Genomic DNA, 26,964 nt, shown 5'->3' on the forward strand with positions numbered 1-26,964 from the left:
TCCTTTTGAACTTGACAAGCCAAAGGAATTTCACAAAAATTCATGAGATATTCACTCAACACTGTCAGATGTGGCCATATACATCTAACTCACCAAGTAGGTAGACCAGTGTATCACATACATGGCATCTAAATATGCTGACATGGGTGAAGTGACCTATATATTACGTCTTGTAATCAGATGCATACATCAGGGCTGTCTGCTAGGCCCTTTCCTCCCCATTATTTAAGTAATGGACATCACAGATGACATACATCCTGTGTCCAAACAGCTGCCTGAAAAACTACAGATTGTGGGCAATCATTGACTCCAACTGTGCTATTAGTATAATACAGACAGTATCAACACATAAACCATGGAAAGATTTGTTATGTCAGGAAAACAAACACACAACCCAAGTATAATGTGGACATCACACACTATAATCAGACCAGTAGGTATGTTACCTGTGTCTTGGAGTAGATGGTAAGTGGAGCATTCATCAGCATGTGGTCACACTGCTGACTATTCCCTTGTATGCGGCACAAGTACTGAGTATGTGGAGTATGTGAAGAATATCCACATCAGAGGCTATAATACCTCCATAGTTCCCAGCCTTCATCACACCCATAACTGAGCACAATGCACCCTTCTTCATGTACCTCCCTACACATCTTCCACTTATGTGTAACTGAAGTGTACCACCTTTGTCACAGTGAGCTGTCAAACAGCTTATTGGCCATACCTAGATATTCTTTTTGTGGCATAAACATTACTGTCTGATGATGCGGAACCCCCATCAAGTTATAACATCAGATGTATGTGTATTACCTGTTCTGTTGTGCAAACAGTACATACATAGGTGTTTGACAGCATTAATGGCATGGATAACATTTGTGACAGTTTGGCTTGTGCCATACATATATATATATTTATATATATATATATGTGTATATATATATATATATATATATATATATATATATATATATATATATATATATATATATATATATAGATAGATATATGTATATATGTATATATATATATATATATATATATATATATATATATATATATATATATATATATATAGATAGATGTGTGTATATATGTATATATATATATATATATATATATATACATATATATATATATATATATATATATATCTGTGTATATATATATATATATATATATATATATATATATATATATATATATATATCTGTGTGTGTGTGTGTGTGTGTATATATATATATATATATATATATATATATATGCCAAGCACACCAGTCATCTAGCTTGTATTGATTATAATTTCACATACAGGTATAGCAGTGTCCCTCCTACACCATTACCAGATGTTACAGTAACAGGACAGTGTGCACGACTACCCTCATAGAGTGTGGATGTATACCATAATAACTGTATAAGTATGTTTGTGCAGAATAATCTCTGATCACTCTAAATCATATATGTTATATCAGAGATATGGGATTACTGGTGGTATTATATTGATATTGTCCATGATTGTGGTTTCTTTTTGATGTTGTCCATGAGCCTTTGCCTGTGTCCCACTTGCTGGAGATGTCTGCTGAGATTACATTCATATTCATGCAAATCAGTTTGTACATCTTCACAATATGCACCCTACCCCAGTTGTATTTCAGATCCCTGACAGATGTCCTTTGCATTATTCATGTAAGGATGATCATCTCACACAGACATCGCCCTCATTGTTATGTCACCTTGTATGACAGTCACATAATACACATTTTCACTGTGCTGTCCCTTCTGTACCAGACTGATATGTGAATGGTGTTGCTGCTACATCCATCTTCCATTGATATGCTCTTATCAGCTGTACATTAGGTTGTTTCACCTGTCCACATTCCACTGTGTTCATTCCTACAATTCACATGTGGGTTCCTATTCAATACACACACTTCCACTTAGTGTTTATTTTACAAAGCAGACCATATTCCCTTACAGATCATTTACACAACTTCAGTACAGAATGCCAGGAATGTGATTTCACAATACTCTGCACTGTAAATGCATTGTCCTGTACTGTGTTTGGACCATATACTTAAAATTTATGCCTTTCAACTGTCCAGATTTTCACAGAATGTCCAGATGTGTTCCTTATGAAATTTGTGTCTTTCTGCCATATTACTACGATGAACTCAGGACATATGTGACTCAATAATTACATATATTTGAGTTTTAGACTTCAAATCCTTCAGAACACAAATACCTGGTTATTCTAGCACATTTATATACAGCAAATATGTTACATATGTCCCTATGTCTGGCTCATTGTCCCCCCATCATGTTGGCTTTTGTTGCATATGAAGTCTTAACTTGTTACTCCAAAGTTAGTAGGTAGTATGTAGCTTTATTTAGTTGTTTTATCTGAATTTGTTTAAGTGACTTGCTCAGATTTACATAGTTGGGTAACTGAGGTTGAGGGAATCAAACCTTGTACCACTTGACCAAAGCAATCAGCTCATTTCTGACTCCTTAATTCTGTTAAGCCAACCGCCAGTCAAGCTGCAGTTAACTGAACTTAAATCTGTTTTGCTATATTATGTGAAAACTATTCCCAGCTACACAGAAAATAATTAACTTATTTCAAAGTGCCAAAAGATTATTTTTAATAGATTATTTAAGACTTGCATAGCGGGCTAACAGGAAAAGAAAATGGGAGGAGAATCCAGTAGATAAATATTTAAATTATCCCTTAAGAATCTGACACTCCATAGGATGGTATTTATACGTGTGATAGGGGATATGTAGAGGAATTAGTAACCAGTTTCCATAACAGTTCTGCCTTTTTATCTTGTCCTTCTTAAAACAAGGCAAAACAGAAAGATTAATACCATCAAATGGTGATTCAACTTCTAATCTGGCATAAAAGTAGACAGCCCAAGGTCATCGCTTTCAGAGGCAAAACTCAGAAAGTAAAATTTATTGCAAGGATTCATGACAATAGCTATAGTTAAAATAAAAGATTAGTCATATCCTGCATGATTTTCAAAACTGTGATGTAATTAATAAGGAACAAGCATTAGGAGATGGAAGTCATCGTATGAGATCATCTATTTGCAGGTACATGAGCTTACATAGCAATAAGAACCTGGTGAGGGATATCAGGTTCTTTGGCATTTAACATGTGTGGACTAGATCTAGACAACCAAAAAAGAAGGATGACAAAATAACAAACATACCTGGAGAAAGTTACCACAGATAAGATTATGGGGGTGGGGGGCTGCCCTTTCTTCCAATACTCAGCTGTAACACAGAGTTGAAAAACCTTGTATTATAGCAATAACTGATGATGTTGATGTTGTGTATTGAAGATTTACCCAGGGTTGGTGTGATTTAATCATGGGGGCAAAGCCAGAGTGATTAAACAAAGGCAACTGTGGGTACATCTTCACTATACCACACCACAAGGTCATTCGGTTATTGCTATTATACAATGACATTATTTGAGGAAAAAATTACTTACTTTTCTTAAATAATGTCTTTGTATAACAGTGCCATGGTGGTCTTCCACTTTTCCCTTGATATCCTGGAGCATTGCTGATGCACTGAACATGTATATGGGAGTTGCGTTCCTACTCTTTTGCAGTACACCAGTGCTGTGTGAAGAAGCGATGGAAGAAAGAAAGAAACAAACCAGAGGCTTGTAATGTACAGGAGAGATGGGGAAGAGGAAATGAAAGGACAATCAGGTACATTTACTTAATTTTATATAACATCCCTGATTATCCTTTTATTTTTCTCTGTGCTATCTCTGTTGTTCATTTTAGTCTCCAGTTTTGTCAGCTTATTAAAAAAAATGAAATAAAAGTACATTTTTTGTTGCATATATTAATGGAAAAAAGTCTGGTAACCGGAACTTTTTCCATTGGTATATGCTCGGATTTACAACAGGCAAGCTGATTGGGCTGACCAGTCAGCATGCTTGTTTTCGAATATTAATGGGTAGTCATTGTATTATAGTAAGCTATGTATTGCAGAATATCAAAAACCCAGTTAGAAGAAGACAGATGCTAAGCATTGATATACATTAGAAAGATTGTTGTAACAAGACAGTATAGTATTTCGCCTTAGACAAATCAATGAAAAGAAGTTAAGGGAAGGAACTGTAGGAACAAAAACAGTGGCGCATTTGTGTATGCATTTGGAGATTGTATGGATTATGGTATGGTATGGATTATGAATTATAAATTATGATTTTGAATGATATATCTGAAAGAAGGATGAGCAAAAAAGTATAAGATTGAGAAAAATGTAATATGTAGATCACAAGCCCACTGACTTGGTGTCTTTTATGTCTTACTTGTGGCACTATGACAACATATATGAGTGCTGACGACACACATCGGATAAATATTTCTCCTCAGAAATGGCATGTGATAGGTATGTCCAAATAAGATATTTAAACTGCTTTGTCAGAAAGAATCAGTTCTAGCTAAATGTTATAAGTGATGCAACAATCCGAATTCCTATTGTTTTCTTCACTTCAAAATTACCTAATAAGGTATTTTCATTCTGCGATAGAGAGGCCGCAGTTAAAGTATTAACAAGGAAACTTGAAGGTCTTATTCCATTTATAGTCAAATAGTGCTGATGCAAGGAAGCAGATTTCAAAACATAGCTCTGAAAGTGGGATGCAGTAGAAATCATGAATTCTGAATCGTCAAGTTCAGAATAATTTGAGGCTACAACAGGATTTAGAGTTCAAACTATGCAGACAAAATTATAAAATATAGCAGTAATGATGACACGCGTAACAGTAATAATTATAATAATAGTAACAATACAATTTCAAAATATGTACAGTGCTTTACCAAGTGCTCTCAATATATACTTTCATAATGTGACAATACATGGCTCTCAATTTTCCTTCTCCAAAATGAGAAATACTGCCACTCATAATGATGGGAAAACTGGCAAAATGTGAAATGGTTACTAACAGCTTGCTCGCAATTTTGACTAGAAAGCTCACAGGATGGTTAAATTTGCTACTTTATTGCTATAGAAAGTTATTTTGCTAAATTAATGTGATTCAATAATATTTACCATGGATATCAGTTAAACAATCAATACAATGAATATGGGCATACCCTTCTAAAGTGGAATTGTGAGGAAGATGAAACTTTTTAAGACTCAAGATGAGGTGTGTTCCTCATAATGAGGTACACTTGAGTATATGACAATGATTCAGGATTTGGAATTCAGTGAAAATGCCTTGTTTTCTAAAATGAGATTAGAGTGCAATTTGAAATGCAGTGCTGTTTATTTTTTAAATCTGTGTTTAGAAAAACCCACCATAACATTAGCAACTACCGGTGAGGATAGAATTCAAAGTTATTAAATATTCTACATATGGATTTTTCTTTCTTTCTTTCTTTCTTTCTTTCTTTCTTTCTTTCTTTCTTTCTTTCTTTCTTTCTTTCTTTCTTTCTTTCTATCTCCAGCTGCCTGAAATGCAAAGTTATATACAGGTGTGTGAACCATGAATGCTTCCATGTTCTCACTGTAGATGATTGTCAGCACACGCCAGCCTTTAGCTTTGTAGGAACACTTTCAGGGGTCTTAAGCATGTCTGATATTCCTCCTGCCAGCCCTCTGCGTCTAGTCTCACTAATTGCATTGAGGTTGCAATTATCACAAATGACAATGTTCCATCTATACTGGAGGAACTAAGAATGCAGTACTTGTAAATGTTTATGGAATGTAGCCACTATATAAATATTACAGCTATAGGTCCACATTCAGGCAATTAAATAAAAAAGCATAATAGCTGCAGTAGATAATAGCTGAAGTAGTGTCACCTGCAATATACCATAATAGATATTTTGAATAAACACTTATATGTGCGTGAACAGTAGCAATATGGTGTAATATGCAATGGATAAAAGAAAACAGAATATCCACTGGCATAAATATAGGCATCACATGTAAAGACAGAAAAGAATGCACATCATCAGTCCTACAACAATTAGAATGATTTTTGTTTACTACAAAGGTCATATTACTGGAATAAATTTAGACAGGTTAAAGATACTTCAGTGACTCCATCAGAACTGTATAGGAAAAATGCAGATATTTTTTGTTACTTCAGACCCCCATAGGAAGCACTCATTGATTTTCTGATCTGCATAATGTATAATATTTGATGCAAACAATGAAGCTGAATGTTAAAAGAAGAAATCAATTCATAAGTTGTTGTTGCTGTTGTTGTGTCTTTTGGCTTATCCCGGTTAGGGGTTACCACAGTGGAACTCCGGTCTGCTAATAAGTCTCAGGGAGAAAAGACTTGAAAAGTTATGTGGAAGTACTTCATTAATGAGACCGAAGTGGAGGGTGAAAGAGCTTTTCAGCAGACAAAAATGGAGGTGAACTAATTAAGTGATCATGTCACTCATGGGAAAAGCACAAACAAGTATAAAGCAAAAGGTAATACATGGCTACAAAATGAATATATTCTGCAATTGCATGGTATGATGCAATATAAAACATTTTGGGTTATTTTGATGGGCCATACGCATTAGCAGCTGTAATGGTCATTAAACTCAGTGACACACAGATATTTCTCTAGGATCATCTCAGTGATGCCTCATTCCATCTAATGCTACCTATCCTTAATTACACTAGTATTAGAAAAACTCTTTTAAATACATATCCATGAAGTATTTCACCTTAAACTTCCATGATGTGTGATGCAGCTGAATTAATATATGACCTCTGTTTCATACAACTGGAGATGGAGTAACTTCTGTTCATTCACTAATTGTACAAAGCGTCAATAATTTCATAATTCTGTCCATATTTCAAATGTTATTGACAATTAAGTGTGCTGTACAACTGGTTGCAGACATATTGTTAATTGTTTACAATATAAATGTTATCTATTCCATTTATTGTGACTTGCAAAATCCATTTTAATACTTGAAATCTAATAAGTTCTATCACTGTAAAGGTGTGGTTGTACTGAAAAGACTGTTGTTTATAGTTTAGTAACATGGTTTTGAGGCTGCCATTATGAGTAGATGTAACTAAATGCACAGAGGACTGGAATACCTGGACTGTATTCACTGAAAAAGCAGCCCAAAAACATTTTAAGTGTGTATTTTTCTTTTCTTTTTTTTTTTTTTTTTTGGGGGGGGGGGTAAGTCCCTGGCAGTTTTTTTTGGGGGGGGGTTAAGTCCCTGGCAGTTGCCCAACCTTATATATACAAACTCCATGTTTGTACCAACCCAAAGAAAGGGGAAGATTCCTCTGAAAAGGGCATCAATGCCTGCAGAACTCACTAACAACCATTTCCTATGGAAGAACCTGATCATCAGTGGTTTGAGCCCTAAGCAACTGAAGCTTGAGAGTTCAATTATCATCCACTTGTAGGCTGTCTGCTTTAGAGAAATCAACATTTGTTTATACTGCAAGTTTAATATGAATTTTCAGACACCTCATTTCATGTAGTTTAATTTTCTAGGTCTCTACTGGAGGAAATTAATTAATAAATGAGTTTATGGTATGGAAGTGAATGTGTGTTTTGGTGAGTGATAGCAACAGTTTTGGAGCATGGGAAGGACAAAGAACCAGTGGAATGCAGTAGAAAAGGAATTTTTGCATGTAGCTGTGATGCACTATTTGACAGCACAGTCATATGTTTCATAAAATCTCATTTTAGCAGTACAGCTCTTACTGTTCAGATATGCTGAGTTGTAATGCTGAGCAATAATACTATTCAAAGTTATATGTACTTTAAATGACAACTGATCACATTAAAACATATCACTGAAATTATTTGTTCAAGAATTCTGCACAAACTGAAAAGTGATTGGTTAGGGCAAAGGCCCAAAATTAGGACAATTTTAAATATTACTCCAATTCCATTAAAGATGTAATAAAACAACAGGTTATAATTTTATTATATTAATAACATCATTGACTGTAAAGATCAGTGATTTATCAGAAAATCTATTTTTTTATGAGTGACAGGGCAACAATATGTGGAAAATCAGGGAAGTTCTGCAAAGAGACAACTGAAAAGTATACAAATGTAATTTATGTATTTCAGAATCACCCACCTGAGCTATTTAAACAAGTTTAACTGGGTGCTGTACCAACCTTTGCAATTATGTAGTGCAGGTATGAAAACAGGCACACACACACACACACACACACACACACACACACACACACACACACACACACACACACACACACACACACACACACTGTACAGTATAGAACAAGGTACCCAAAAGGCAATCTCAGGGGGCAAAGTAGAGTAGACCAGAGCTGATGAAATTGCTACTGCTATGCTCTAACCAGTTTTGCCCTATGCCAGTTCTGCCATTAAACATTTAAATACGAGTTGCCCTCAAGGGATGCTGTGTAGAATGATCACTTCTGGTCATCTCTGACTCATTATATTGTACAAGATCATTAACTGAGCAATGTTGTGTGCTGTACATGGTGCTTATTTGTATAGGCCATATATAAAGTTTGCTGCATTCTTTTGTCAGTGCCAAAAATACTTTGCGCTCAGTTTTGTTTTACAAGTGTTTCAGAATTACCAGCTGTTCAAATAGTTCTTGCTCATGGCAAAATCTTCATACAAAGATGTTAATACTTTTAGCCACACATTAGATACTGCATCTGGACCTGGGATTTTCCAGTTGGAGGCTCTTCTTAACTTTATTGCAATCTCTCTGGCCGTTACTACTTCCCATTTCATGCCCTGTATATTTGAACTTCTAATTCTCTCTTTTATTTCTTCTATCCATTTGGCATCTTTGTTATGTTCCACAGGATCTTCATAAATAATTCCCCAAAATGTATCTATGTCTTCTTTTTTAGCTGGTCTTTCAGTTCCTTTTGCCTTGTTTCCCAATTATCTATAGAACTTTTTGGAGTCATCAATAAATTGCTTATTTTGCACTTTTCCTTTATATTTATCTGCATATCTTTTAAGTTTTTCTGCCTGTGCAGAAATTTGTAGTTTGTTATTTGCAATAGTGTGTGATAGATCCTGATCTGTTCTGATACTGTGCATTACTCTTATCATGTCTATCTTTCTTAGCATTTTTGTTGATCTGTTACCTGTTCTATACTGTTCTAATAGTGACACTTCTTGTCTTAATTGCTTTATATATTTTTTTCTATTCAATACTTCCATGATGGTCTTTCATTTCTCCCCTTCCTTTCCCTTACTACCTATGTTCTTGTGGTAGAATTTTATCTGTTAATAATATAGCTGAACGGTAATATATCCATTTTACTTCTGTTATATCACATGGATCTCTATGGACAGTCCTAATTACTGTGTTCATTTGTTTTATCAATCTTCTAACTTTTTGTGTTTTACTGACCTTCTGCAGTCCATTTCTTTCATTGATCTTAATATATCTATCTCTATTAAACCAAGTAACTCTTCTCTCAGCTCATTTTCTTCTAAACTGAGGGCACATTTTTTGTTCTCTATTTCCTGCAGGCATTCTATAGAACGTTTGTATAACATCTTTCTGTGGCACATTCTCTTCAGTTTCATCCTGTGTCATCCGTTGCTCCGTCATATGGGAACTCACTGGCCTATTACTCCTCAACATTGACTTCATCAGAGTTGCTACAGTTTCCCGTTCCTTACCTTGTTGTCCAGCTTCAAGTGAATGTTTAGAACTGTTTCCTGTGGAAGGCTCCTAAATATCTTTGTATGGCAACTGACCAGTTGCTTCCTGTTCCACTGGTTTCTCTTTAATTTGGATGTCCAGTACTCTATCCTGCTGTGGTGTTTTCTGAGTTAGCATTTCTGCACTAAATCCTTTACTATGCAGGTACTCCATAACCTCAGTTTCTATTTCTTTAACTTCTCCATTACTAATCGCCTTTTCTACTTTTCCTCTTTGTCTTCTTATTTTTTGTATTGTAAAGTTTTCCATGTCCAGATTCCTTTGCCTCTATTTCTTGTCAAATATCTTTGGTGTTGCTCTTTTGCACTGATTAGTTTTGCTTTCTCCTTTGCATAAATATTATACTGTATTAAATCTCTTTTTCCTTCCTATGTCCATATTTCATCTTCAGATGTCTCCTGATCTTCCTGTTTTTACTTACTTGGGGGACTCATTCCATCATGTTGTGATGTAACCTGTGTTAGACCTTCTACATCAAATCCTTCACTTTGCAGGCACTCCATAACTTCAACTTCTATTTTTTTAACTTCTGCTTTACTAATCTTCTTTTATACATTCCCTCTTTGTGATATTATTGTTTTATTGTGCAATTTTCCAAATCTGGATGCTTTGCCTGTATTTCTCTTCGAATATCTTTGGGGCTGCCTTATTTGTATTGATTAATTTGGTTTTTGACTTTGCATAAATATTGCACCATATCAAATCTCTCTTTCTTTCCCATGTCCATATTTCTTTTTTATATCTTTCAAACATCTCTATTTTTTTTTTATTTTTTGTTGTTTATATTTTCACACTTCCTCAGAAGCTTCCTTTTCCAAACAGATCAAAGTTTCTTGGTCTATATAATGTTTTCCATGTTTTTTCTTATGGAAGTATTTTTCTTTCCTCTAATTTCTCTCTTAATCTTTTTGTACAGCTTGTATCTGGAAATTCTGGGCTTTTTGCATAACAGTAGCAATGCATGATTTCTTTCTTGCCCTCAACAGTCCACTCTATTGTCTTTATGGCTCTTCTTTGGCATATCAGTTTTTGTGATTTTTGTGGACTGCTACCTCCTTCTACAATGGGTCAGGCATCCTCCCTCGGGCCTGGCCCCATTATAGGAATGTTTCTGTATTCTGAGGATTCTACACTGTCATTTTTTCCAGTCCTGGCACCAGTGTACCTACCAGGATTGGGCACATTTTTTCCTGTGTCTTGTGAACCCAGATATCTTTTTTAGTTTTTGACCTACTTCTGTCCATGATATATGATATATAAAATACAGTCTGTATATCAGTGTCATCTTGGTGAGATTTTGTGAAAAACAGGTTCCATCTTGTGAAGATACTCAGCAAGACTTGAGGATGAATTCAATTTCCGCAATACTACTCTCCTTTGCTTGCAGATTTATTATCTCTCTATTTGGATCCCTTTACAGGATCAATGGATTCCTTACAGGTAAGTGCAAGAAAAACTCTAGCCATCACCTTCTCACTGCCAATTCTCTTATACACCCCTTCTATCCTAACAAACATACACAATGCTCAAAGAAAGAAACCCATCTCCTGCTGCAATAAAATCGCTAAATTTGCCACCAATCTCCCTCATAGGACCCATGATTGTCATAGCATAGAGAAATTATACTGGATTGAAAACTACTCCTGATAGGACACATGATTGTCATAGCATAGAGAAATTATACTGGATTGAAAACTACTTAACATATAAACAAATAACTACAGCACACAAACTCGCTCATCATTCAGAAACATGTCCTACACTAAAAACACATATTACTGCCCTATTGTCCAGCAAAGGGGGTGGTGCAATGGTGCAGCTGTTAGTGTTGTTGCCTCACAGCATGAGGTTCTCTGGTTTGATTCTCAGCTGGGGTACTTTCTGTGCAGAGTCTGCATGTCCTCCTTGCATTTATATGGGCTTCCTCTGGGTGCTCTGGTTTTCTCCCACACTGCAAAGACATGCAGGTGGTGGACTGGACACTCTAAATTGGCCCTTAATGTGAGTGTGTGCATGCAAATGTGTGTGGTGCACCCTCTCAGGAGGGTTGTGCCTTGGGTTAGCAACCTGACCCCATAAAACTCATAACTGCTACAGATAAAATGAGCTCTGGAAGGTGCTCATTGCCTGATGTACCACATGGCGTGTAAATGGGAAAGAGAGAAAGAGTCCAGGAAGGGAATTCTGTTCTAGGAACATATTCTTACTACTCAGAAGTAAGTCAAATAATGTTGCAGAGGACTTGCTCTACTTCCAATACATTGCTAAACTCTTGAATAGTATCCACACACAAATAAAACTCTCCAACAAACTCAATAGTTTTAAAGCACTGCTTTATCAACATCTTAACCAGTGCTGATCCTACAGATGCTTATCAACAGGTTAAGACCTTGTTCTCACTGTAAAATATTCTACAATTACTCTCCTTAACCAGAATACTCTCAAACTCTCAATGAAATGACAAACAATGTTTATACATAACTGCTTCCTGTACAATCCACTAAGCTGCACAAGGACTTTTTCTTTAATAACTTCCATCTCTGTAAAATCATAAATAAATTTAACTACTGCTTGTGTATAAATGTAAACAGAAATGTGACTATGTTTAACTGAAACTTAGTATAATGCAATGTAAACAAATGGAGCTTTTTTCCGCAGGCCTCAGCTGAAAATGGGTATTATCAAGTCAGACTTTCCCGGTGAACAAAGATATATAAATAATGAATATACATTGCCATATAAGGACAGAACCAGCCTAATAATTTAGGAAATACAGGAAGTGCAGTAAGTCTACTCATAAATTTAATGACTACCACAGTTGAAATTCTTAAACACTATAAAGAGTTCACAGAATCTATGTCTTTCTTTCTACTAATTAAGTTAATCTTTCTATTAATTAATTAATTTATAACTGCCTTCCTAGGGCTTCCAAAGAAGAGCTTATGTTAACAAAAAAAAAAAAAAAAAAATCAATGTTTTTTTTAAATACGTCAAGGTGTTGATTAAATGAAAAATTGTATAACACCCGTATTCATGATTTCTTATGAAATGGCATCAATTAACTACTTTGTTACCAATTTCTTATGAAGGGGCCAACATGGTATACTGCATAATTTTAGAAACTGAAAGTGATCAGTACAAGACTGCTGAAAAGTTTAATGAGACGTAAGAATAAATTTAACACGAGGTGAAACATAATGAATTTCTCTGTGTAAGATCTATTAGACATAGGTATGTGTGTGGAGTATTAATATTTAATGCAGTACTTTATGTAACTTCTCCCACTTCAGATTATAATCTTCATGGTTACAAAGATAAAATTATGTGATTTGTGAGACTCTTACCTGGTGTAACTGAACGCACGACAACTGGTTTTTCACTTCCAGCAACAAAGCCAAAACCCAGGACAGGGTCCCGTCTCATTTCTACCTTCCGAGGTGTTGGGGGTGTGATCTGGATACCCTCAAGTCGTGGGTCATCAAATGCTGGTGTCTGGATCATGTGACTGAAAAACAAAAACGTAGTCTAGAGTACCTTTAAATTCTGACATCACTGACGAAGTGATGGAAACGGCAATTAATAATCCAAGTTCATTATTTTACTCGTTATTATTTGTTTGGCACATGCTACCCTTGTCTTCAGAATAGATAATGCAGTTTTATATCCGTGTACAAATTTAAGAAAAATACCTTTAAATGTTAATTTTCTAAGTTCAAAGTGCTTGCATGCAGCTGTTTTATGACAATTTTCTTAGTAATGAGGAGACAGATTTTCTTCCAACTTCTGTTGCAACACAAATTTAACAGTGCCTACCTAACACTATAACCAGACATACATACAAGTATTGTCACATTTTCCTGGTAGATACCTTGAATAGCAACCAGACCAATCAGGAATGTCAATCATAGACACTCACAACCCAACCAGAAACATTCAGGAATCAGTGCACTCTGCTCCTTCTCTTACTAGGAGCAGAATATAAGCACAGATTCCAAGTTGTCACCTATAAAGCAGTTATTAGGCTTTCCGGTAATCAGTGATCTCCACAAAATAATGTCCCTGTGCACCTTCTTTCACCAGGAGAAAACAGAAGCACTAATTCCAAGATGACTACTAAGGAGCAGAATGTGGGCTCTCCAATAATTGGTGAACTTGCAATAGATGCTGCAGATATTAAAGATTAGATGGAAAAAGTTGGTTAATATCCTAAGCACTGCAGTGTGCCCTAAGAAGTTAGATATGAAAGAGTGGGTAAATTAGGCTTTACATGCCTAAATGGAGACACACTAATTTTAAAAGAGCAAGATAGTTTGAAAGGGGGTAGGCACTTTGTCTTCTGGTTCTATGGAATACAGTGGGATCACCAAGGGGAGTGATTTCACAAAATGATAATTTTGTGCTTACTCACAACAGCCAATGAAAAGGGAGAAGGAAGGAGATATGTGCTCAAATTAACATAAGGGGCAGGCAACTAGAAAGCCAGCTGAGTTTAAGAACACAACACCACCAGAGTGGGAGGGTGGAAAAAAATCTGTGTGCCTCAAAAGAGGCACAGCTGTGGTCTCTTTTGTAGTTTTAATATGAAATTAAAAAGCAGAATGCAAGTAAAACGCAGTGTAAAGAAAACAAATCAGAATACACAAAATAGAAAAAGGAAATAAAGTCATACAAAATACAAGAAAACAAAAACAAATGAACCTTTCCTCACAGCAAGTTTTACTCTGCTCTTATAGGTAAGTACTTAGCTCGTTTCCTCTGTGGGGCACTTTAAGTCTAGCCCTTTTTCTACAAAGGTGAGAACCAAATTCTGTACTTTGTGTCTGTACGGTAATCAACTTATCCACTGCACCAACCCTGTCACTCAGGCTGTAAGTAAAGATAAATAGAATAAGATGGTAGATACCCTTCATAGGGGATGCCAGCAACAACCTGCTCTCCAGCACACAGAAAATGAAAGGAAGATGGAAGGAGCACTTTCAGCAGATTCTGAATGAAGAAAATGATACAGAAGAAGTACTGTCCCAGATACAGTGAAAAATGACAGAAGAGGAGGATTCTATCTTAAAAGAAGTAAGAACAGCACTAAAGAAAATGAAGTCAGGGAAAGCAGTAGGCCCAGATAAGGTCACAGCAGATATGATCAAGATGATAGGTGACACAGGGAAGAAATAGCTCATGTTGCTACTCACAGGGGTATGAAGAGAAAGGTGTGTCCCAGATGACTGGAGAATAAGCATGCCGGTGCCAGTGTACAAGAACAAAGGGGACATTCACAACTGTGGGCAGCATAGAGGTATGAAACTCCTATCACACTGCATACAAATTGTATAGAGGATAATTGATAAGGAATGCACAGTAGAAAGCAAGACTGGAGATAAGCAGTTCAGATTCAGATCAGGATTCAGCACACCTGACCTGATATTTGTAGTGGGACAGATAGATGAGAAGAAGCTAGAGATGAAGAAAGAGTCCGACTGAGAAAATAAAGCTGATTGGGCCAGTCCTGTTGTGGTTCAGCATCCCAAAAACATAGATAGAATCAGTGCAGGTTATGTACAAGGACCTAATGACTCACATATGGATTGTGTTTGGGCTAACAGAGAGGTTGTCAGTAGGAGTGGATGTCTATCAGGGTTCTACTTTAAGCCCACTAGTGTTCATACTGATGATGGACTAAATCAGCATAGAGGTTGTTGCGGACAGATCACCAAAGTTGCTATATGCATTACAAGTAGAGTCTATTCAAAAACTTCAGCAAAGGATAGGGGAATAGAATGCGAAGCTGAAGGCACATGGGATGAAACTGAGTACAGATATGACCGTTGCAATGGGAGCAAATGAAAATTGAGCTAGAAGGGAAAATAGTCAAACTGGTTAACAGCTTCAAGTGTCTGGGAGGGGTGGTTGAGGAGAAGGGAAGTCTAACTGAGGGGATCACAGCTGGAATCCGAGGGGCTGCAGAAATCTGGCACAGTGTCACGGGTAGCATATGACTGAAGAATGCCAAAGAAGCTGAAAAGTAAGGTATGCAAAAGAGTCATGTGTCCAGTACATCTCTTTGGTACAGACATCTAGGCAGTTGAAGCAGCTAGAGGAGGCACGCATAGGGCCAGATGAAGAATTTGCGGTATCAGAGCAGAAGCCAAAGTAGTTTCAATTGCAAAGAATGTCAACGAGAACAAATTACTGTGGCTCAGGAACATGTGCAGAAAAGGAGTAGATACTTTGATGTGGAAAAACTGTGACAGACAGGAAGAAGGCAAGTGAAAATGATGATATCAAGCAGTGATATTGAATAGAGAGATGGTGACAGCTGACAAGATACCTCAACCCCATATAGAAAACTGGAAAAAGGGGTGGTGATGATGATGATGGTGATGTGCTGCTTAATGCTATGAACCTTAACCTGAAAATGCACTCAATGGAGGCTCTCCACACTAGAAGATGGCAACTTCTGTTCAGTCATGGAAACTTGGTTCAGGGCTGCGGAAGCACCCCTGCCTTACCAGGCTATACCTTATTCTACACATTCCAACCCCAAAATGAGGTCAGGAAGATCATGGGTGGTAGAGTCTCTATTTTTATTAAGGACAGGTACACCTCCAGACTGGTTTGCCAGTATGACACACTGGAACTACTCCAGGTGCAACTGACAGTTGGCAAGACACCCATCCAATTTATATTCAGATATAGATCCCCCTCCATAACTCAGAACACCCACTCCTCCTATCTGGGCATACCTGACTCCATCAAGGTATTCCCTGCACCCTGATCTTTGGTGACTTCAAGTACCCCACCATAGACTAGGTGAACTATTCCTGCACTAATGCACTCACCAAATGATTCCTCGACTTCATCCGTTCTAATACACTGGACCAGCTTTCTCATCCCCCACAACAGGAGATAACATTCTTGACTTGGTTCTCACCAACATGGGTGACCACTGCACCCCTCCCATAGTATGTTCTTCCCTGTTAAGATCAGATTGTCGGTCTACTAATTTGAAGTTTCTATCCCACCCAACCCCTCAGCCATAACCAGTCTAAAAAACATCTCAAAAGCTGAGTACAACCACCTAAGGAAGGTTATTAGTCACTTCACACCACCGTCCCCCTCAGAGGATGCAGAGAGCTATGCTGAACAGTACACTAGTGCAGTATACAGTCACCCATACAACTGCATGGACTCAGCCATATCCAGCAGAACTAAAACCTGCTCCTCAAGGAAACACAAACTTGTCTGGTGGACATTCTTTATCACTGAGCTTTACAATAAAAAGAAGAAACTGTTGTCCAAGGGAAAAAAGGAACAAATTCCAAAATGGAAAAAACTCCCTCCTTAGCCTCAACAAGCAAATAAGATCACTAGTCAAAATGTCCAAAACCAATTATGAATTGAAACTAGTCTCCAAAACAAAGGGAAACCACAAAGCCTTCTTCAGTTACATCAGAAACCACCATAGCAAAGCCCAGGTTTGTTCTGAATTAGTAGTTAATGGTATCACTTACTCTGATCCTGTTGACTTAGCCAAACTGTTAGCAGATAGGTTCAGTGCAAACTTCATCCCCCCATCCCCCCAGAGGCCGATTTGACATCCCCGATACTTGTCCCGCACCTCACATCTCCACAGATCAAGTGTTAAAGGCCCTATCAAAGGCAAAAAACACAGCTTTGATGAGACTTGATAGTATCCCATGCTGTATTCCGCACCGTCTCTAGCAAGAACTAGCTTTGCCACTGAGCACCAAATTCAACCACAGCCTAAGTACAGGCTTCATTCCAGCAGAGTGCAGAACTGGTATTGTCATCCCTTTGCAAAGTGCTGTGCCACTACTGACCCTGGACACTATCGCCCCATTAGCTTGACAAGTCTGACCTGTAAAGCCATGGAGTGTATTATTATTATTATGGATTTCGTAAACAAGGACATAGGCAATCTCCAAGCACTTGACCCCATGCTGTTTGGATTCGTCAAGGGCATATTTTGCCTGTTGAACCTGGTTGACTTCTTTGAGACTGTCACCAAGGCCCTGGATAAGGGAAAGTCAGTACACACAGCTTACCTTAAATTGGCCAAGGCCTTGGACACAATCAACCACTCGGTCATCATTGAAAAGCTAACAAAACTTGGCATAAATCCCTATCTCCTCAGGCGGGTGGCCAATTGGCTCACCGAGAGGACCCACAAAGTCAAAATAGGCAACTCTACTTTGACAGCATACCTGTCACTAGTGCTGTTCCCAGGGATCTGTCCTTGGACCCCTACTTTTTGGCATCTACTTCTCAGAGGTCCAGGCAAAGACAAAAGGCCTGTGGCTGGCCAACTTTGTGGATGACTGTAAGTTGGTGCTGTCATTGACTCCTTAAATGATGTCAACATACTCCAATATGGTCTCACAGCAACAAATGACTGGTGCCAAAGACATGACCTTAAGTTAAAGACAAAAAAATGTATTATCATACCATTCAGCAAAAACATGATCCCTACTGATTACCACATCAACAGCAACCCACTAAGCACACAACCTATGGTAAGAGACCTGAGTATTCAAGTTGACAACAATCTCACATTCAACCATCATGTAGCGGCTGTGGTCAGAAAAGCATTTCGCTTGGTCCATCTCAAAAGTAAAAGGATTGCATCCAGAAAAAATCAGGTTATTACCTCTCTGTACTCCTCACTCAGTAGGGCAATAATTGAGTATAACGCCCAGCTTGGTATATATCTCTCCAAACACCTGAACCAACTGAAAAGGCCACAGAAATATCTCACAAAGAGAATCCTTGGCCTCCAACACCTATCATCTGTGGACAGACTCAAATCACTATCACTCTACTTGGTATTGTAAAGCAGTTTCGGACCCTGCCCTACTAGAGATGATCCATATCTGTAATTCTAACTCCTCGTGCATTACCCACTCAAAAGGTGTAAATCTAATATGCAACATCAACAAATCAGCTGGAGAGACAGTTTTGTCTCCCAGAGGCTGCTGTGTCCCTGGAATAGACTTCCTATACATGTCAAACAGAGTACCTTGCTGACCCTCTTCAAGTGCAACCTTCATGAGTGGATGGGAAATCACAAATTTGTCCCAGGGTTCCATCTGTGTCAGTCATTGACAGGGGTGACAGGTGCTGACAGAGGTTTCTTTTTGGGGGGATAAACTCTTGGCTAGGCTTGTAAGGGCCTCAGGGCCATTAGCCTAGTAACCTCCTATGATCCTGTGATCCTATGATCCTATAATTTGGGTCAAGATTATTTATTTATTTATTTATTTGTTTATTTATTTATTTATTTATTTATTGACATTTGTTAACCAGGTTGGTCCAACTGGGCTAGTGGCCCATTTTCAGTGGAGACCCGAGGAGAAAAGCTCCAAGAAATACTACACAAGAAGTTTAACAATCCCATAAATAAAGAGTATTAACAATAGATCATTTAAAATTATAAAGATAAAACACATTGAAGATTGAAACAAAGGCACCATATTTGTACAGAGTAACAAAATATTTACATATTTACAGCAAGAGTTTTTTTTTCAGTGTATTTGATTTAGTTAGTTTATATACCCATAATGGAGTACACAGGAAGTAGAGGGAGTGTTAGAAATAAGATGAGAAAGGAGGGTAATGGGAGTTAAGTAGGGGCTTGACAGGGGCAGAGTTTAGAATTAAGTAGATGAAGTTTGATTTTTTTCTTTAAAGTGAGATAGGTGCATGATGGAATGTATCGCTATTGGGAGTTTATTCCAAGCATTGGCAATGGAGTGTTTGTATAGGAGTTTGCCTACTGTGTTTTGGGGTTGGTAGATGTCAACTAATTGCTGATTAGAGGAACAAATAATCCAAGCTGGAGAATAGATTGAGATGAGTGATAAGAGAGAAGGACAGGATGTTGGTTTGTAGAGGATGGAGTGTAGAATTTGGAATTGTCTAAGTAGTAGTAGTTGGGGGAATTCAAGCCACTGGAGAGAGTTAAGGGCCAGACAATGATGTGAGTTATATGGAGAGCTAGTGACAACTCTGGCTATCTTGTGATAAGTTTGTTGTAATTTGTTCAAGGTTGTAGTTCGAATGTTGGTAAATACCGGTGCAGCATATAGAAGGGAAGGGAGTAGCAGAGCTTATACAAGGACTATTGTAGAATTTGAGGTCAGAAATTTTTTGTTGTGATACAGGAGACCGAGCTTTTGATGTGTCTTTTTTATACATTGTAACAGGTGTAGGTTAAATTTGAGTTCATCATCTATGATGACACCTAGGAATTTTGAATGGGATTCTGGTTGGATTATAGTGTTGTTGGAGGATGTGATAGTAAAGGTAGATTTGTGTTGAGTGAGTGATCGAGGAAGGAAGAGTAAGAGTAAGAGTTTAGTCTGTTTTGGTTTAAGGATGAGTAAATTATTGGACAAACATTGTTCTGTGGAAAGAAGGGCATGTTGGGTAGCAGTATGGAGTTCAGATATGTTGTCAGAAATGGAGATGAGGGTAGACTCGTCAGCATATTGGATGAGGGAAGACTATTTACAGGATGTTTTGAGGTCATTGGCAAAGATACTAAACAGGAGGGGACCCAGTATGGAGCCTTGGGGTACCCCAGTTGGAACAGGTATAAATGGAGAAGAAGATGATAGCCATTTAACAGATTGGTGCCTGCTGGATAGATAACTACTTTACCATTGAAGGGAGAATGAGGAGAGGTTGAGATGAGCAAGTTTAGATATTAGTAGGGGTAGCTGACTGTATCAATGGCTTTGGAGAGGTCAAGTAGAAGACAGGATATGAGTTTGTTGTTATCTTGGGCCTCTGCAATGGTATGTTTAAAAGATAAGAGGGCAGTGGTTGTGCTGTGGTTACGACAGAAACCATGCTGAGTGGTGGAGAGAAGGCAATTTTGGAGTAGGTATTTCAGGAGCTGTGAGTGTATACATTTTCAAGAATTTTAGACAGTGGGGATAAGATAGCTATGGGTCGGTAGTTAGATGGGTCTGTGGAGTTACCGTCTTTATGCAGGGGAATAGTGAAGAAGGATTTCCAAAGGGTAGGGACAGTAGATTTTTGAACTGATCTGTTAATTAGAATAGATACTGGATAGACAACTGAGTCAGCAGCAAGTTTGAGGAAGCAGGGGGTAGATTATCAGTGGAGGGAGAGCAGGGTTTGAGATTTTGTAAAAGAGATCTGATGCATGATGTAGGAACTGGGAAAAAAGAGAAAATGTTTTTTCCAGAAGGGTTAGGAGGAGTTGGTTGTGTAGGGTTGCTAGACATTGATGGCAAGAGTGTTTGGATGCTGTCTATAAAGTGCTTATTTAGGAGAGTAGCCATTTCCAGGGGGGATGTGTTTGGGTAAGGACAGGGGTTTGTAGGGCAGCTGGGAGAAAGGATTCTATTAAGAGCTGACAAAAAATTCCTAGGGTTGGATTTGTATTTGTGTTGAGCAGAATTAAAATAGGATTTTTTATCATACCAAGCATGTGAGAGCTTATACACTGCTTCTCAGAAATTAGCTTGGTATTAGTGATTCTGTTTTATTCCTGATGAGAGAAGAAGTGGGACATTATTTCTTAGCCCTCCTAGAGTTTGCCATTCACTGGACATACTGAGGACTGTTTCTTATGAACCAGCTTAGCAGTAGTGCTATTGCTTTGCTATCAGTGAAAGAACAAGCAAATGGATATTGATTCGTGATGGTTTCTGACTAGAAAGTATGTTTTGGACATGCCTGACTGGTCTGGTTAATGTTCTGGTGGACAGTTCTTTAGTTTAATTTTGGGCCTTAGTGCAACTTGGCTTTCTGTTCTGCTGAATTTCCATATGTGTCTTCCAGGGTGTTTAATAAGAAAAGACTATAATAAGTGTACTGACTCTTGCAACATCTGTGACAATACTAGCAACCAGCTTGGGTTTAGTGCTACTGTTTTGCTTCTGGTAAGATAAGCTGCATATGGTGATGGATTCTTATCTGCATGCTACTGTAGTGAAACCAGCACTAATAACCAGGTAGTAGACGATATGTGAATCACAACTATTCATTATTTTTGAACAACTATTTCTGTCTTTTCACTCAGTACTGATAGATTAACTGCACTGCAGTTTGAGTATCACCCTAAATGTTTTCTCCATTAATCTTCAGAATCTACTTTAATAGTCTCTCTCCAACCCCTGAGTACTTGGATGAGCAATAGTCCTTCATCCTTTGGCAACTTGGCTCAAACTCTTCTTCCACCCTATATGCAGCCAGTCTTATCACGTTAGTTGATCTAAGCAGTGCAACAATTGCTTTATACTTCCAAGCTGTTCATTGATTCTACCAATTTATATTACAACCTGCAAAAAATGGCAAACCTCTTGTATCAATCCACTGTTGGTAAGACTAACATCTTCACAACACCACATCTTTCACAATGCACCACCAGAACAAACTACCAAAATCTCTTAGAACACCCTTTAAAAGATTCCAGCACACAAGGCAATACCTACTTCTTCACAGACAGACACACACACACACACACACACACACACACACACACACACACACACACACACACACACACACACACACACACACACACACTAGAAATCTACATAACTCACCCAAGAGCCACTAGGACATCAGACCTAAGCACATAAGGTCAACTAGCTTTGCTTCTACACAAGGAAATATTTTACTCATAGGTGACTCTGTAGTTAGGAATACAGGCTCTACACTCACCAAACTGGACAGTAACAAGGTGATTGTAAGCTGTTTGCCCAATACCATGATCTGTGTTGTCACAAGGGCTTTAAGGACTGCAACCTTGTGATTGTCCATGTGGGAATAAATAACCTGAGACACTACACCCAGAGGGTCATGTCGAGAGACATGATGGAAGTTGTGCATGTTCTGGATGCAGGAACAACTCTAATCTTGAACACTACTTTGCCTTCACCAAGAATGATGCCTAGATATCAAGACAAGATAATTTGTTTAAGAAATGGCTAAGTAATTATTATCATAGGTTTATAGGAGGTTACTAGGCTAATGGCCCTATTGACCCTAAGGTCTTTATAAGCCTAGCCATGTAAAAACCCACGTACCATTATAATAATTGTCTTTCGGCTTTTCCCGGTTAGGGGTCGCCACAGCAGAACTCCAGTCCGCTAATGATTGGCAGTGGATTTTTACAGTACCGAGTTGCCAGCCCGACACCCAACCTTCAAAGAAGGCACACCCATTCACGCACGCACCTACCTGCATGTCTTTAATGTCACTCAGCCGCAGGGCGGACATGCAGACTCCACACAGAAGGTGTTCCAGCCGAGAATTCAACGGGAAAATCTCTTGCTGTACGGTGACAATGCTAACCACTGCACGATCACGGCCTCAAAAACCCAAGTACCATTATTGACCATATTTAGATAGCCAGTGTTAGCAGAGCTATGATCAGCATCAACTGTCCCTGTCCATGAGGGGTATAGGTGACACCATGGCATGAATTTATGGTCACCCATCCAGTTGTTAAGGCTGTGCTTGAAAAGGGTCAATAAGGAGCTCTGCTTCACATGGAGTGGGAGCTTATTACACAGAAGTGGTATTCTCTGGGAGATATATCTGTCTCTCCAGCATGTTCTGGTAATATCACAGGCTAGGTTGAGATCCCTGGAGTGAGTTACTCTTGTCCCATTTGATTTGCAGATGTGCAGCAATTCCATTAGGACAGGATCTGAGACCGCTCTGTAGGCCAGGCACAGGTCGCCTCTCAGTAGCCTGTATGATACAGAGTACAGTGACAAGGATTTTAGTCTTTCCATGTATGTTATGTTTTGGAGGCTCTGGATTCTCTTGGTAAGAAACCTCTGTGGTCTCTTCAGTTGCTAGAGGTGTCTAGTGAGGTACATACCGAAGGGAGCATTGTACTCAATTAGTCATCTGATAAGGGTTGAGTACAGTGGAACTATAGTCTCCATGGTCTTGCATGCAATGCCATTATTTATGAGATGTGCAATGTAAAATGCTTTTCTTACCACTATGGACACATGGCGATCGGAGTTTAGATTGCCATCAACCAGTGGTCTTGTTGCACTGAGTTTGAGCTTTGAAGGATGCTATGTATATCATAATTATCAGGGGCTACTTCTTTTCCAAAGGGGATAATGAGGCTTTTTTTGCATTAACTTTTAGTCCATGAGTTTGCCACCTATCCCTTGTCTGTGTCAGCCCTTTCTGTAATATGTTAACATCACTGGGTGTCTCTATGATTGCAACTAGTTTGCAGTCATCTGCAAACTTGGTAAGCCACACCTCATCTACCTTTGCCTGGACTTCAGAGAAATAGATTCTAAACACTAGAGGGCCCAGTACAGAACCTTGCATTACCCCACTGGTAACTGCTCTACTAATGAAGGTGGACTCTCCAACTTTGACAGTGTGCCTTCTGTCAGTGAGCCAATTGGATACCCATCTAGTAATGTATGTGTTAATCCCAAGCTGGGAGAGTTTCTCTATGATACCTGAATGGGGGATTGTGTCAAACTCCTTGGCTAAATCAAGATAGGTGGTATGTATTGTTTTGCCCTCATCCAGGGCTTTAGTGACATTTTCAAAGAATTCCACCAGATTTAATAAGCAAAATCTACCCTTGACAAAACTAAACTGGATGGGGTCAAGAGTATGAAGGTCACCTATGTCATTGTGGATAAAGTCCATGATGATTCTTTCCATGGCCCTGCAGAATAAGGCTGGTTAGGCTTAAGGGTCAATAGTTCCCAGCGTCAGCTGATGGACCCCTTTTTTGCAAGGAGATTACTGTTGCTGTTCTTCGCTCTGATGGGACAAGGCCAGTTCTCAGGCTATGGTTAAAGAGAATGCTGAGTAGTTCTGCTAGGTCTTTAGATTGTTTAGTAAGCAGCCGGGGTGTTATCTGGTTCCATACAGGCTGTGGTTTTGGCCTTAGATAGTGCTTGTATGACATGTTCTTTGGAGATACTCAGTAGAGGAGTAGTATAGGGAATGCTTTGGGGTATGTCACGTGGGGACAGGGGGGTGAAGTTATTGCCAAATCTGTCTGCTAGCGGGCTGGCAATTTCTTCAGATTCAGTTTGAGTGGTGCCGCCCACTATAAGTTCTGCACACACCTGTCTATGCCCTCTTAGGTTTCAGATGTCACTACAGATGTTAATTTAGACTCATACATAGTCTTAGAAGTTATCTAATTTGTTTTCCAAGCTGTGGAAAGTATTTTTCCTCTGTTGAGTTATGTTCCCTCCTGCTCTTAGATATCAGTTTCTTTCTTTTGTTGTTTGGATATTTATACCTACAGTCCACCAGTGTAACTTGTTTTTCTCTCGAAGACCTTGGTTTGCTCCAGTTAGGCACAACCGAGGCAATACATTTGTTTAAGTGGCTATATAGGGCAATTGTGTATGCCTCTGTATAGGAGTCATTGTTGTCTATGTTGGCAAGGGCTTTGAAACATTTTATACCATGGCTTAGTAGGCAATATTTTTTTTTTTACTCCTGTGGGGGTGTCAAGTTTAATCTTTACTTCAAACAAGACAGATTTATGGTATAAACTTACCCGGGAGGGCAACACACAGGGGGTAGTGCAGTGACCCCTGTTCCATGTTGCTGAGAACTAGGTCCAGGACACATACCTCTCGACTGTACAGAATGTTGCAGAATGTCCAGATTTTTACCTGAAATATTTGGTCTGTTCCTCATAAAATCTGTGGTTTTCTGGCAAATCATGGAGGATTGAAATCACTAAATAATGAACAAATAATGTCATATATTTGAGTTTCAGATTTCATTTCCATCAGAAAATGCATGCTAACACAAATCCTGATATTATAGCAGCTTTCTAAGTTTATAAGAGCAGTATGCAAAATCTGTTCCTATTAGGGTTACCACCTGTCCCACTTTGAGAGGGACAGTCCCTCTTTGGGTAGTTGTGTCCTGACAAAAAATATTAAAAAGTGCAAATGTCCTGAGATGGTAGGACATAATTATGTCCCATATTTTATGTAATAGTTGCATAAAATAGTTATTTCTGGATCTAAAATATCTAAATGTTACAAGAAACATAATAAGCAACTAAACTGCTACAAGAATAAGGTTTTATCTAGGAGAAAACGTTAAGTTCTATCCTTTGTACTGACCATGGGTATGTGTCGGCCTGTAAAATCTGATATGTGTCCCAAAAATGCCCCACTTTGGCCATTTGAAAAGGTGGCAAACCTAGTTCCTATTTCTGGGCCTTTGTCCCACCATTATGTTAGGCTTTGTCCAGATTTCTTACATTAAGAGGTTGAGAGGCTTGCCAGGAATTTTGAGCACCTTGTGGGGTTGCAGCCCAACTGTTCCAGGGCATTTGAATTAACAAAGTCCAGGAACGTCGTAGCAATTGTGTTTGTGCTTATGTATGTCACCCAATCAATGGGAAGATAATTGAAATATCCCTTGACCAAGGTGTTTTGCTGTATGCTGAGGGACTCTCCTGGTTCATGGTGGGTGACCTGTAGCTAAAGATGATGTGGTAGGGTATTTTTCTTATAGTCAATTAGACCTGGAGTAGCTCAAGAGAGTTGTACTGTTTCACCAGTCTGTAGGTGTATTTGGATTTAATGAAGATGGATACACATCCATCTTCGGTTCTTTCGTGCTTGTTTTGGGATCTGAACATGTGAAAGCATTGTAGCCTTGTACAGTTGGGGTGCTTTCAGTGGCCTTGAACCAATTTTCTGTAACTGCACAAACATCAGCATCTTCCAAGATGAGGAGTGCTTCCAGGGAGTGCAGTTTATTATTTAAGCTGTATTACAACAAAAAATGGTAGATTTAGAAGCCAGAAGCTGGCATAATTACTTCATTATAAAAAGAATTCCAGAGACCTTTGAAAATGCACAACTCAACCCAATAATCAAAGAAATACTAAGCTGTCTCTTGAACAATAAAGATTTCCTGAATGGCATAGTAATAGAAAGAGCACACAGAGCTATAAGGTGTGCACAGACAAATGAATCTCCGAGGCAAATATATATCAGACTGTTAAACTCAGCACAGGTTCAACCAATGATAGCAGCATACAAAGCTAAGAAGAACTTTACATGGAGAGCACATAAAATCACTATACTCAAGATCTCCCTTTTGAAATTAAGCAAAACCACCAAACACGTAGTAAATATTGCGCTTACCTTATAGAAAACAAGATTAGTTTTAAAATGAAATACCCTGCTACCTTAATTTACTATTACAAATATGAAAAAATATCCCTTGAAACCCCTGAGGA

General features: G+C 38.3%; 1 protein-coding gene across 3 annotated transcripts in view; it reads right to left on the minus strand.

Annotated features, from left to right (window-relative positions):
* FRMPD4 (FERM and PDZ domain containing 4) overlaps positions 1–26,964 on the minus strand; it is a 1,947,279-nt gene that overhangs the window by 855,748 nt on the left and 1,064,567 nt on the right. For all 3 annotated transcript variants that reach the window (XM_044072543.1, XM_044072542.1, XM_044072544.1), the window contains exon 3: positions 13,040–13,200. In XM_044072543.1, coding sequence (XP_043928478.1) covers positions 13,040–13,200 — 161 coding nt within the window. The remainder of the gene's footprint in view (positions 1–13,039; positions 13,201–26,964) is intronic.

This window comes from Protopterus annectens, chromosome 5.part0 (assembly GCF_019279795.1).
Source record: "Protopterus annectens isolate FY-2018-M chromosome 5.part0, PAN1.0, whole genome shotgun sequence".
NCBI lineage: Eukaryota > Metazoa > Chordata > Ceratodontiformes > Protopteridae > Protopterus > Protopterus annectens.